General features: G+C 43.5%; 1 protein-coding gene across 1 annotated transcript; it reads right to left on the bottom strand.

The window, feature by feature from the left end:
• Window positions 1-937: 937 nt before the first annotated feature.
• LOC109472853 (inactive pancreatic lipase-related protein 1-like) lies at window positions 938-11,565 on the bottom strand. The gene is made up of 10 exons (XM_019772712.1): window positions 11,255-11,565; window positions 10,416-10,579; window positions 9,292-9,435; window positions 8,627-8,876; window positions 7,705-7,959; window positions 6,603-6,702; window positions 5,109-5,254; window positions 3,801-3,915; window positions 1,779-1,961; window positions 938-1,048 (listed from the first exon to the last, which is right to left on the bottom strand). Exons 1-10 carry the CDS (start codon window positions 11,289-11,291, stop codon window positions 970-972), a joined length of 1,473 nt encoding a protein of 490 aa, XP_019628271.1. The 5' UTR covers window positions 11,292-11,565; the 3' UTR covers window positions 938-969.
• Window positions 11,566-14,316: the final 2,751 nt, after the last annotated feature.

Below are 14,316 nucleotides of genomic sequence, written 5' to 3'. Positions count from 1 at the left end.
CTGAAGTCATCTTTGCTGCTTGCTGATAACAATTGTTTGCAAAATCGACCTGCTATTGCACAGCATTTAGTATCCTGATTAAGTTATGTTTCTTAATCAGTGAATTTTCAACTTCTTTATATATCCTAACTACATTTTCTTAATTCACGAGTTTCCCATCCCCAGAATGCATTGCAAAAACAGGGGTCTAAACCTCATTTGCATAGGACAGGAAGGTATCGGAATGATCCTGGTGACGTTAAACAGCTTGTTTTTCAGTGTTTTGAGGTACGAGTATTGGGGCATTTTATGCTCAAGTTTAATTTAATTATTATTGGTTGAATCTGACAACAAATAGAGAATGACTTTCTTGAAATGAATTGTTTGTAACGTTATAGTGGTAACGCTATACTGATGCCGTAACGTGTAACGTTACAAACCACATGTTGAAAAGAACACAAAAACTTCATTCTATGTTTGTTGATTCGACCCATAGTTATCTAATTAATGTTGAGCATAAAATGCCCCAACACCTTAAAACACAGTGAAAAGCAAACGTCACCAGGATCATTCCGATTCCTTCCTGTCCTATGCAAATGAGGTTTAGACCCCTGTTTTCGCAATGCATTCTGGGGATGGAAATCTGGTGAATGGATCCCCTAAGACTGTTCATGGTTTAAACTGCACGCACGTTTAAATTGCTAGGTCAAATGTGAAGGCCTTGAATTGCAAATAGCTCTTGTCTAGACCTGGCTGCCTGATACCGTGTCCTGACGTGTTTGTCATGTCACAGGGAGCCTCAACTTTCAATTATTACCCACGTTCGAAACCAGCATATTTTAATAGGCGAATATAAACCCAGAAAATACTTCAATGTTCATCACGGAAAGAGCCCAGGTGATCATCACTAATGGTAAACTTTATTACTTCACATATCTCGGAGTCGATGATTTTTTTCTTTTCTGTATTTTTGTGACCGAAGACGTTTTCTCAACACTCCCCTCCTGAAGCGGTCAGTGTCACGGTCTCCCCGTTTCTGATCTGGGAGTCACCCGCGCAGAATCGGTAGCTATGAAAGAAAAACAAAACAAAAAACTTAATTACTGATTCTACTATCAGCTTTCGTGCAAACTTAGTCTGATGTCCAAAAAAGGGGACCAGAGTTAAATGTGGAAAGTGTCACTGTACGTACCCTGAGTGAAGTGTGGAAAGTGCATGGTGCTGTACGTACACTGGGTGAAGTGTGGAAAGTGTTGCTGTGCGTACCCTGAGTGAAGTGTGGAAAGTGGTGCTGTACGTACCCTGGGTGAAGTGTGGAAAGTGCATGGTGCTGTACGTACCCTGGGTGAAGTGTGGAAAGTGTTGCTGTACGTACCCTGGGTGAAGTGTGGAAAGTGGTGCTGTACGTACCCTGAGTGAAGTGTGGAAAGTGGTGCTGTACGTACCCTGGGTGAAGTGTGGAAAGTGTTGCTGTACGTACCCTGAGTGAAGTGTGGAAAGTGCATGGTGCTGTACGTACCCTGGGTGAAGTGTGGAAAGTGTTGCTGTACGTACCCTGAGAGAAGTGTGGAAAGTGATGCTGTACGTACCCTGGGTGAAGTGTGGAAAGTGTTGCTATACGTACCCTGAGTGAAGTGTTGAAAGTGTTGCTGTACGTACCCTGAGTGAAGGGTGGAAAGTGGTGCTGTACGTACCCTGAGTGAAGTGTGGAAAGTGTTGCTGTACGTACCCTGGGTGAAGTGTGGAATATGGTGCTGTACGTACCCTGCGTGAAGTGTGGAAAGTGTTGCTGTACGTACCCAGTCTGAGTCTCCCCTGCTGTAATGGTGACCTTGTTGAGGGTGTAGTACTGGGCGGCGAAGATGTCCCACAGACTGCTGGACCGGGCGAACCGGACGTGAACCGTTGTGACGTCACCGATCTGCTCCGGACTGATCACAGTCTTCTGGTACGTCACACCCGCGTTCAGCGCCATGTTGTCACTAGAGAGAGTGCGTAGAGAAACTGATTAAAAACCAAATGACACCAAAAAAGTCTGTAGAATACATACAGATATCGGAAGTGTACATAAAATATAGTCACTTGGAGTTTGTTCCAATCATAATGAATGAGAAATTGCGCTTGTACGGCCTTCGACTTTTTGGAAACTCTCTATCAAGCTTCCCAATCGCCCACTTCGGTCATCTCTATTTGCATATTTATTTATTTATTTTTTTATTTTTTGCATTTCTGTGCCTTTTACTGAGCTGACATTACTGGATGACATCAGCTCAGGAAAAAAAGTACAAACATTAAAAAATAAACCGTGGAGATACAAATCGCCTACCAGGACTGGCTTGTGCTGACTTTCCCAAGGCGGGGCATTAAAATTTCTAATGTAGCCGGAGAACAGTGCACATTTATTGCAAATGTGTCTGTTACCCAGGTAATACTAGTTATGCCAATTAAAATCAGCTGAAGTCATTTTGGTGTCATGAGCACTTTAAAGCCACTGTCACACATTCACGATGAATCAGGTTTGGGATTGCGTTTTTGTCACGTACCTCCAACATCGCTTACATGTAAAGCGGAGAGAAGCAGAACTCCAGTCAGAAGCTATGATGCCTGATAGACATTATAACGTAACCATGCAAGGTGAGAGAAGTACTGGTTGTGTATACGAAAATCCTCAATATCCAGTGTTTAATCAAAGTGGTAAGCACTAGCTGTTTCGTTTGTCATATATTCAAATTTTATGAATCTAGAGGGTAGATGCTTAAACCCCGTTTAGGCCACAGCAAGTAAATTTTATGGATGACATCCTCCGCAGACTCCAAATCTAATGTGAGCGGGCGAATAAAAGCAAGGCGGGCCGAAAAAAAAACAAGGTTAAAAAATGTGTTGACTCTGACTGGCTGTGTATATGTTATGTTCCCACTGAATCAAAAGCATTTGTACAAAGTACGAAACAAAACATTAAATCAGAGCCTTTTCTTGTCTCCTCTCTTCATAGTTATCTGCCATCCACATACCGGCATGGCAACAGACATCTTTGCCCATTTTTGGCATGTTGACCACTGTCAGAAGGCAACAAAATTTCTTGTTTTTTTCCAAAATCAGGCGAAATTTAATGCGGGCGCTGATGTCATCCATATAAATTTACTTGCTGTCGCCTTAGGTACAATTCGGGCGGGTTGTACTATTCATTTCGGATGGGGCCGTAAAGCCGGCTATGACATGCGGGGGAAACGTTGGACGATAGCCTTAGTTGTTGAACCTAGCTATAGGTGCAAGTAATAGGTATTGTTTATGCCTGCATACACATATGGATATGAATTTATACACACGTTAGCTAAAATGTGACCTCTTTTAGTGGTACAAATAGTACAAATAGGCTGGAAGTTGCTGTTGACCTAACAGACATCCCTGCATGTAAATGACGTATGGCCACACCGACTTAATTTTATGGATGACATCCGCGCGCTCATTGATTTTCGTCTGTTCTAAAAAAAAAGATCACGTCCACCGAGGCTCTGGCCTGGCTGTAGACCTGGGTAGTCCATGATAGAATTAGCAACGTTACGGAGCGGGGCACCCAGGCTACCGAAGCTCAACGACTAAAGAACTCAGTACGTATTGCCGGCTTGTCGTATACGTTACTATCTACTGTCGCAAATTCACAATTATCATACAAGCTTTGTATTCCTGTGGTTCAGTAGCATTTTTATTTTTGGCCGGAATTATTTTTATTCGCCCGCGCGCACTAGTTTGGGGGTCTTGAGAGGATGTCATCCATAAAATTAGGTGTGACCTAAGTGTTTGCTCATGTCTGTATGACGTACGTGGTGACCTCCATGGAGTCCGTGATGCCGCTCGGACCCTGGAACGTGACGTATATCCGGCCGGCAGCCGCCGCCATCGGACTGGATGACGTCACCTGCACCTTGTAGTGGTAAGCTGTGCGAAATGAAGATCCATGTTATGAAGCAAGTATAAACTGCAATTTCCAACACAACAAATTGGACTCACCCAAATTTTCGACTGTACAACTCCAGTCTTTGTCAAGGAATGAGCAATCCACCGCTTCCGTGACCTCACGCAGATAACACACGTGACTCCGTGAGCAGTGGATCATAGGTTGCAGAAAATCTGTGGCGCCCCCCGTCTCTGGACGAAAGGATTGCTCATTCCATGACAAAGACTGGAGTTGTACAGTCGAAAATTTGGGTGAGTTCAATTTGTTGTGTTGGAAATTACAGTTTAAACTTGCTTCATAATGATTTCTACCAACACAGATGAACTTTCAAGATAAGAATATCCATGTTGTTAGGCATTACTAATATTTTTGTACATCCCTATTCCATCCATTAGACAGTCGGTTTTATGCACCACAAATTGTAAATATCATAATCTAAAAAATCTTTGTGCTATTGTTATTCACTTTTCAACATCTTTGTGTCACCATCTCACATTTTTACATTTATGGCTGTAGCTGATTCAACCTACACGAGGCGCACTCGTACTGTGTCACCACCACAAAACACCACAATAGAAACAAAATAGCTGTGTTTCGAACTTTTATCACGCTCACAAGGCATCATATTTGGTACCTCCACTTCCAAAATCGTACTTATTTGTAATGGAGTAGGGTTTCATTGACTCAACCTACTTCGTAAAAGAAAACAAAAACAAACAAACAAAAACAGAAAAATGGTACAAAATATATGGTCCATACGTATACATACTTCTACACCCCTAACGAAGATCGTAAATTTATGTTGTGTCCCGAACCGTGCCTTGTCCCAAACCGTGCCTGGGCATGGTTTAGGACACTCGGCGCGTGTCCCAAACCATGCCCGGGGACTGAGGACAGTTCGGGACACGCGGATGCCTTGTCCCAAACCGTGCTTGGGCATGGTTTTGGACACCCGGTGCGTGCCCCAAACCGTGCCCGGGTACTGAGCACAGTTCGGGACACGCGATGGCCTTGTCCCCAACCGTGCCTGGTACCGCCAATCACTATGATTGATAGCACTTCCGGGCACGGTTCTGGACAGTCAGGCTGTGTCCCGTTTTGTGCCCGCCCAGGCACGGTTTGGGACAGGCACGGTTTGGGACAGGCATGGTGTGGGACACAACAGTTTATATACCGCAGTATTTTCCGTTGGCTCCGTCGGTGGTCATCAGGTACATGGACCCCCGGGCGCCGTAGTGGTCCCTAGCGCGAACCCCGATCTGGGAACAGCTACTGGCGCTAGGACAGCTCAGACAGAAGCCCTGGGTGAACTTGTCATAGCTGAAGAGGAAGAACGTTAGAACAGATTTACATAGTAGACAATGCAATGGCCATGTGAGTAAAGTGTTCGCCTTTCATTAGGTATGTCGTGAGTTCGAAGTCATTTCAAAGACAAAGGACATCAGGTCAAATATGGGCCTCCTGGTGGCTGACCTTGGTACTGCAGCAGAACTTCCGGATTTTGTATCTTTTGCAAGGAAGGGAAAACAGATGTGCGGGTTATGCAACAAAACACCGGCTGTCAAAGAGTTCCTCTAACGCATAACACATGTGGAGGCAGCGCGCCTACCGATTTGATTAATGAGGTTCTCCCTTTGCAATAGACTACATGTACAGTTGACCATATCTATTACAGCCTGACCTATTTCAGGCCAAAGGTGCTACTGTATTTAGCTGTGTTTTTGAAAACAAAAACCTGTGTTATTTTGTTCTGTACTGTAGTGTACTGTGTAAAAACATTTACAAAAACTCATATATTTCATGGAGGTATAAGTACTAGTCCCCTGCTGCAATGATTACACTACAATAACGGAGCTGTAGCGCGGATCAACACCTGCAAAAAACGCCTTTCAATAGAAACTTTGCAGTCATAGTTTGATCTTGGAATTTAGAAATTTTCAAACAAGACAAGTGACATCAATTCTTCGGTGATAAGCAGTGTTTTGTGAATTCTCTGTTTATCATTCTTTTATATATTCCAACATGTAATCACGAGACATGGTGACGGCACGTTCAAGTTTTTTTCAACTTATATTAATGCCGCCACCAACACAGGGAACAATACAATACTCCTTTTCACCTGAGCGAAGTAAGGAAAGTCATGTAAAGTGCCTTTCCCAAGGGCACAAGATCGGTGGTATGTCAGGACTCGAACCCTGGACCTCTTGAGTCCGAGTCGAGCACTCTGCCGCTACGCCACACAACCCCGCATTTTTATTTACAGATTCTGTTTATTTGCATTTATGATTCGACATCCAAGTTGAAGGATTGTTCATCTCTGTACACCTACATAGCATCTTATTTACTTTGTTAATTCATTCATTCAAATTATTTTGTTCAGTTTTAGTTGATTATATCTGTACCTCAGTCTCTGGACTCTTGGATATTCTATTGATGCCTTATATAAGCCCACCGCTTGGCGTGTTTTAAAAGTGCAAGACACAGTGATAAAGCTTCATTCATTCATTCATTCATTCATTCATTCATTCATTCATTCATTCATTCATTCATTTATGCATTCATTCATTCATTCATTCATCCATTTATTCATCCATTCATTCATTCATTCATTCATTCATTCATTCATCCAGTCATTCATTCATCCATCAAGCAATTCATTCATTCCTACCTGTCGCAGGGGTAGGCCGTGAAGGGACATTCTGAGTTGATGGACTCGGTGAAGAAGTCGAGGGCCTTCAGGTGACTACATGCCAAAGCTGCCTCAGCACCTGGATACACAAAAGGGAAGGTACAGACAGGACATGGGTTGGGGATATAGAACTGACATTCATTCGTTATATGTAGTATATATGAAAATATATCAGAGTAGAGACTTGATCTGGTAGAATCAGTGATTCATTCTGCCACAGTACCGGTACGAGGAAGCTATTGATAATATTTAGATAGTCTAAGCTTACTCACTCACTCACTCACTCACTCACTCACCCATTCACTCACTCATTCACTCTCATTCACTCACTCACTCAATCACTCAATCACTTAATCAATCACTTACTCACTCACTTACTCATTCACTCAATCACTCTCAATCACTTAATCGCTTACTCACTCATTCTCTCACTCACTCATTCAACCACTTACTCACTCAATTACTTAATCGCTTACTCACTCATTCTCTCACTCACTCACTCAATCACTCAATCACTCTCTCACTCAATCACTCACTCACTCAATCACTTACTCATTAACTCACTCACCCACTCACTCAATCACCCGCTCAATCACCCACCCACCCACTCATTCACTCACTCACTCACCCACTCACTCAATCACCTACTCATTAACTCACCCACCCACTCACTCACTCACTCACTCACTCACTCACTTACTCACTCACTCACTCACTCACTCACTCACTCACTCACCCACTCACTCACTCACTCACTCACTCACTCACTCACTCACTCACACACACACTCCCTCGCTCAATTACTCAGTTACTTGCTTACTCAATCACTTACTCATTCACTCACTCACTCAGTTACTTGCTTACTCAATCACTCACTCAGTTACTAAATCACTTACTCAATCACTTAATCACTTACTCAATCACGTACTTACTTACTCACTTACTCACTCACTCACTCACTCACTCACTCTCTTACTAACTCACTAACTAACTCCCTCACTCACTCACTTAATAAATCCCATAGGGGTAGTCTGTCTATCCACGCTATTTTCTACTCTAACCAAACTAGTCGCTGCCTGACCGTCATATCCATCCGTGAGCAGCCCGACTCCGGTAGCGACCACTGTTGACACGACGTTGTCGTTACATCCGGGCTGGTACATGCCGTTGTTCGGGTAGAAGTCCACGTGGCCGATGGGGAGGTTAGTCCCCATCCCCAGCGTACCGATGAACGGGGACCCGTCGGTGTGGATGACGTCCACGAAGCGAGCGTCGGTCGGGTCCAGCCTGACCACGGCGTCCATCCCGTCAAAGTACGGCTCGGCGGCATCAAGAGCTGAAACACGCGGGGAGGAGAAAGGTAAGGAAGAAAATGTATAATGTTTACCTCCACATGGCCTAACCTAACAAACTATTGCTCTGTTTATTCCTACTCAAGTACATTCATATATGATATATGGCAGGCCCTCTAACTGTATCCTGCTATCTGTGTCCTCTTGTAGTTATTATAGAGCCTAATTAAAATCTAGTTATTGGGGGTAATTAGTAGATATAGATTTGTGCAAACGTACATTTGTAGCCTTGACCATTATGCACATGAAAATCATACTTTTATGTGCTGTATTATAACTTTAAAGATAATTATATATTTGGGGCAATAAAATATGATGAAAACATCGATATGGTCCATAAAATCATATTCATTGTAACCAGGTATCAATCTTTAGTACAACTTCAGTTCTTTCTAAATTTCTTTGTGACAAAACGATGCCAAATTAGCCAGTGAGGACACCTTAACACATCGGTAGTACTTCCTGCGGTATCATGTGTTTGATTGCTTCGTTTACGTTAGATGTATTCAATTGCATACTCGGAGACGCGGGGCTGTATGGGTAGGGATGCCTACTTGCTGTTGACATCGTAATGACCTGCACTTCCCATAGTGTCACCTCGTCTCCCAGCATGCAATAATTATATGATCCGTGAAACGGTTTTCTATTTACCCGTGATCCTCGCAAGGTTGCCCAGAATGTCCCCGGCATACCCTGCGATCTGCGCGCCCAGACTGTGGCCGATGAGGTGGAAGTTCTGCCCCGACAGAGACTCCGGCCCGGACACGTCGTACGTCCCCATGTAGTTGACGAGCTCGGCGACCTGCGCTCCCACCACCCGGGTGTTGGCCACGGCTTGTTCGTAAGACCCCGTCAGCTCTGCTCCTTCTGACCACTCCACCGTGATCACATTAGCGTCTTCCTGCGGAGTGACAAGGCAACAATCCACACATTATTTGACTTTCCACGCCTCTTTGATTTGATTATTTATATTTCTTTCCATTGATATTCAAACTACACTTTTAGTTATTTACTTTTAAGTTTACATACCTTTTGACTATCTACCATTATGATTTGATATCTGAACGATTATAATTACTTCTATGTTACCTTATTTCATTTGATTGTTGATGAGTTAGTTACGATTTCGTCTTGTTCACGATAAGTTTATCTATTTCTAGTTGACCTTTGTTAGTTCATCTTTAATCTTTTGTTATAATTATAATGTCATGTAGTTTTGTTGGGGTTATCCCCCCAGGAATCTCCTTCTAGTGATTTCTGTATTTCCTATCAATGAAAGTATCCAGGAGATCTCCCGAAGAGAATCTATGACCTACCTTCTTCAGCAGTTCATCTACCATGACCTGGACCCAGTCGTGCTGTGCACTGTGGGTAAACCCGTGGATGATCATCATATTCGGCCTGGCCGTGCTGAAGTGCGATGCCGAAAACGTGGAGAGCGAGCCGGCAACCAAACGTTCCTAACAACAAACATAACAACACCAAGAGTAGTTATATCCTTAGTTTGTCTAGTTTCTGATTTTTCCAGGGGCCCCACAAGAGCAAATGTGGTTTAAGACCCCTTACTGAATATCACGTTACGTTCTTCGTTCGTCCCATATGGTTGGATGGTTGGATGTCGGATGTCGGATAAAATTACCATATAAATGAAAACAAAGCATAATGCTGAGGTCACAATTCCCACACGGGGCCCAGCCGGGCAGCTTTTTGGAACGAAAAATACGATATGAAAGACAACAAAACGCAGAAAAGTTCTTAGTAACAATCATGGGCAGGGCACTATTTCTTTATATTCTTGATATGAATTGTTAATTTTTCGTTCAAACAAACAAACAGCCCGGCCGGGCCACGGTTCGGAAATGTGACCTAAGCATTAGGGCACGGTCACATTTCCAAGACGGGGCCCGGCCGGGTTGTTTGCGTGAACGAAAAATAAACAATTTGTATTAAGAGTATACACAATTAGTGCTCATGCCAGGCCCCGGTTTGGAAATGTGACCTTTAATAGCATTACCCGGCTAGCCACCGACCAGCATATTTTTTAAAACCGTTTCTTGTTTACTTTATATTAAGAACCGCTTTGTTAGACACTTGAAATATACATATGATCACGCCATTCTGATTCTACATAGTTTCCGTAGTTTCACAACCGTATATCTTATTGTGGGCACGGTGAAATATATGGTTGTGAAACTAATTATAAGAAAACTATATTGACTTATCAAACTGTTTAAGGATGCGGATGTGGATATTTACATTCTAGTGCATTAAGTGGTCAGTCAACTTTGTATACTAGTACGGCCTATGTATTACCTACTGGAGTGCGAATAACGTGTTTTGTAACATATTGGCTGAAAATAGCATTACTTAGTTGTGTCTATTTAGAACTATTTAGTTCTATTCTTGCTTAAAAATTCCATTGCAGTTGATAAAGACTAACCCTGAGCGCCATAGTTGGGTTAGCGCGGGTGTACAGGTAGAACTTGGTCCCGATGACGTCAGGGGCGTCAGGCAGAGCCGACAGCGGCCGGTTCAGTCCCCAGAACGGGGCGATGTTAGAGAAACAGCCCAGGTCGCCATAGCACACTTCTGCTCCATGGGCCACTGGTCATGGAAAACACACGGTAGAATAGAAGTGATAGATGAAAGATAATGATAGATGAAATAGTGGGGTCGTGTGGCGTAGCGGCAGAGTGCTCGACTCTGAACCAAGAGGCCCAGGGTTCGAGTCCTGACATGCCACCGATCTTGTGTCCTTGGGAAAGGCACTTTATACGACTTTCCTCGCTTAACTCAGGTGAAAATGAGTATTGTATTGTCCCCTGTGTTGGTGGTGGCATTAATATAAGTTGAAAAAACTTGAGTGTGCCGTCACTACGTCTTGTGATTACATTTTGGAATGTAAAAAAAAATGATAGATGAAAGACGTTCCGAGAAAAGGAAAGGAAGTAAAGTGAGCTAAGTTAAAAAAATAATGACCAAGGAGCGCCGAACAAAGTGCAATATGACCAATCAATGGACTATGTAATCAACTATGGTGCAATGTAACCGAATAAGGTACAATTTAACCGAGTACGGTGCAATTCAATTGGACACGGTGGATCTTATTGTTAATCAAATATACTACAATTTCTTAGTTTAATCAACAATGAATTACGTACGGGTATTTACTGTGAGTAGTTGGTAAAATTGCTACTTACTTCTAAATTTGCACTATATTCCAGAAGTTTCCTTTTGCATTCCAGCCATTTCAAATGTGGTTATAATGTATTAACTTACCATGGCACGTCAAAAGGAGAGCCAGAAAGGACAGCATGTTTCTGCAAGTTGAAGTTCTCGGGTCTTCTCTCCCAGTACACTGTCCCGAGTGTGACAGGCACAGGCCGGGTAGACGTGCGTCCACCTGCCCCGACCCGGCCTTGCTTTGTTTGCTTTCTAAGGCCACACCGGCTTAATTTTATGGATGACATCCACGCGCGCATTGATTTTCGCCTGTTCTAAAAAAATAAGTCCTCCGAGGCTGGCTCTAGGCCTGGGTAGTCCATATATATATAGTAGCTTGCCATATAGCGACAATACGGAGCTGGTGGTAACTCTGGGGGATGGCATCCAGGCTACCGAAGCTCCAGGACTCAAGACCTCAGTACATACGTACAGTGTCGATTCATAAATTCCACAAAAAGCCAGCATGTGCACGTGCAGGCTTGTCGTATATGTCTCTATGTTCTGCCCCAAATTCACAATACCAGCTTTGTATTCCTGTGGTTTAGTAGCACTTTTATTTTTGTCCGGATTTTTATTTTATTCGCCCGCGCGCACAAGTTTGGGGGTCTTCACTGGATGTCATCCATAAAATTAAGATGGTGTGGCCTAACTAACATATTGACCTGCTTTACTTCCGTTGAAGTGTCACTGCAAAGGTCTGCTAATTATGAATAATGATTGATGTATTGATAATGCGCACACTCTCAAAGATACAAATCTTTGGACCGTAGCGCTAAAGCACGTTTATAGCTAAGGTCCCAATTACGCCTGTGCCCGTCGGGGATGTAGCCCCGGCTGGCCCCGGCCGGGTTCAGGAGTCGAGCGGGCATCGGCTGTCGTGGTCACAATTAAAAGTTTCCTTCAGTAGCATTTTGTTAGAAATTTTGTCACCCTCTTTGGTCGGTATCCGGCAGGCACCCGGCAGGTACCCGGCAGATTCTCTGACGATGTCTTGTATTGACCTATACGTAATGCAGAAGTCACGTATTTGTTATGATCATTTGATCTGTGAGGTCACCCATTTTACCCGGGTTTACGAAGTACACACCTTTATTCTGTTCATCTGGTCTGTGACGTAAGAAATGTGTCCCGGTGGAATGCCGGCAACCGGAGGGGTACCTCTCGGTGTTCTCACGATGAGGTCACAGCGTCTTTTTGTCATCGGGGCCCGGGTAGAATTTAACTCAGAATTAAATTCTTATCGGGGCCCCGACGGGCCAAAAAACAGCCCGGTAGCCGCAGGGTGCCCCGCGGGGCCACGTCGGGGTCCCGTCCGAAAGTGGTAAAAAACAGCTCGGGAACTACCCGCCAGGGCCCCTTTTCCCAATTGGGACCTTAGCTTATGCCAGCATCCGTAGCAGGCTTATAGAACTGGGGGTTTGGTGGTCTTCAGCTGTTTTCTGGTCAAAAAACGGGGTTTATTCAACCAGGCCGGCCATGTTGTCTTCATGTAATCACCTAAAAGGTCCCAAAGACCCTGAAGACCCCCAAAACCCCCAGTTTTGGCATGCTATGGAGGCTACGTTTATGCACAGTCACTGGGTTCAACTTACGTCATCAAAATGGCGACAGCGTTGATACTTTTGAGTGTAGACAACTTTTGAGTTCTAACGGGTAGCTCAAACAAGCCTTAAAGTTATATTTTTCAATGATATGAAAAAAAAAACATCCAGCTGGAAACTGCTAATATATATCAACACACAATATTAAAAAAAGACATTTGGTTTGGATACAATCATCATGGTTATTCAAAATAGGACCTCTGCACCTGTGCGAATTACTGTCCTTTGCCCACCACAGCGAGTTCGTTGTGCCAACTCGTAATGACTCTCAACCACGTCCCGATCACTGAGGACCTATTCCCAACCACCAACCAATAAGTCCCCAACCATGGCCCACCCTCTCGAACACCAACCAACCCTACAAGTTCTGACAGGTTCAGGCTATGTTCAAGAAACTTCTCACAACCAAAAAGCCAGGATCAATCCACAAACGATTACAGACAGTTACACACCAACACAATACACGCCTAGCGCAGGGGGCGGGGGGTGGGCTTCAGACTGCCAAAACCAAGAACAGCCTCAGCCAAACGAAAATTTCTGTACCGCTGCACTAAATCATATAACGCACTTCCACAACACTATCCGCACCTACATCGTTTAAGGAACACATCCGGGAATGGCTAAAAACTATGGTGGACACCTCCAATCCCTTACAATATTGTTGGTAGTAGAAATGTCGACAAAGTGTAAAATTTAATATGAATGTTTTTAATCTTATAATAGACCTCTGACCTCTCGGTACAATTTGCATGTTGTGTGTGTTTATGTAGTTGTAGTTATAAGCATTACCATGTTGTTACAATAGTAGTATGTAGTTAAACGACTCCTGGAAGAATAGTATGTATGGCAACTCATGTCTGTACAAACTAATGGAGATCGGTACTTGGATCACGTCTTGTGGGTGTAGTTCTTGCATTGCTTCTAGACCGCACTAAGACTTGTTTCAACACATTCTATTAGATATATTTGAATTATGCTTAACCTTCTATTTCGATTACCTATTCTGTGTATTGCTATAATTGTTGTTATTGACTATGTAAATTTTGATGTTGTATATGTGTTTTTGTATGGGGGGCAACTTGTAAAGGTGCGTATACACCTGTTTTGCCCTCCCTTTAACTTGGTGAAAAATCAAAATAAACAAATAAACATGAGCTTAATTAGTACGTAACGTCGCTTGTTAAAGACACGGTAACATTTATTTTTATGCCGTAGATTTTCAAGCAGGCTGAGCCAATCGTCGACAAGGATATAGGGTAGCTTTTTGTCCGTAACAAGACAGATGAATTTTGCAGGACATATGCAGGACTGCCCCAAGAATGGCTTTAATTTACAATCGTACGACGATCGCACGACGCTTGTAACCGGTTCTCAGTGGGGAAGAGGTCGTCTCAGCGTCGTTAGAAAGAAGATCCGGACCTCGTTTATCGGACACCGACAATATTAGAGGTCTCTCAGGGGTGCCAGAGTATACAGTGCAATTTTATGGAATACAGTGCGATTTTACGGAATACA

Source organism: Branchiostoma belcheri, unplaced genomic scaffold, assembly GCF_001625305.1.
Source record: "Branchiostoma belcheri isolate BF01 breed outbred unplaced genomic scaffold, Haploidv18h27 scaffold286, whole genome shotgun sequence".
NCBI classification, from domain to species: Eukaryota; Metazoa; Chordata; class Leptocardii; order Amphioxiformes; family Branchiostomatidae; genus Branchiostoma; species Branchiostoma belcheri.
The sequence above is the reverse complement of the archived record's forward strand: the minus strand, read 5'-3'. Positions and strand labels throughout refer to the sequence as shown.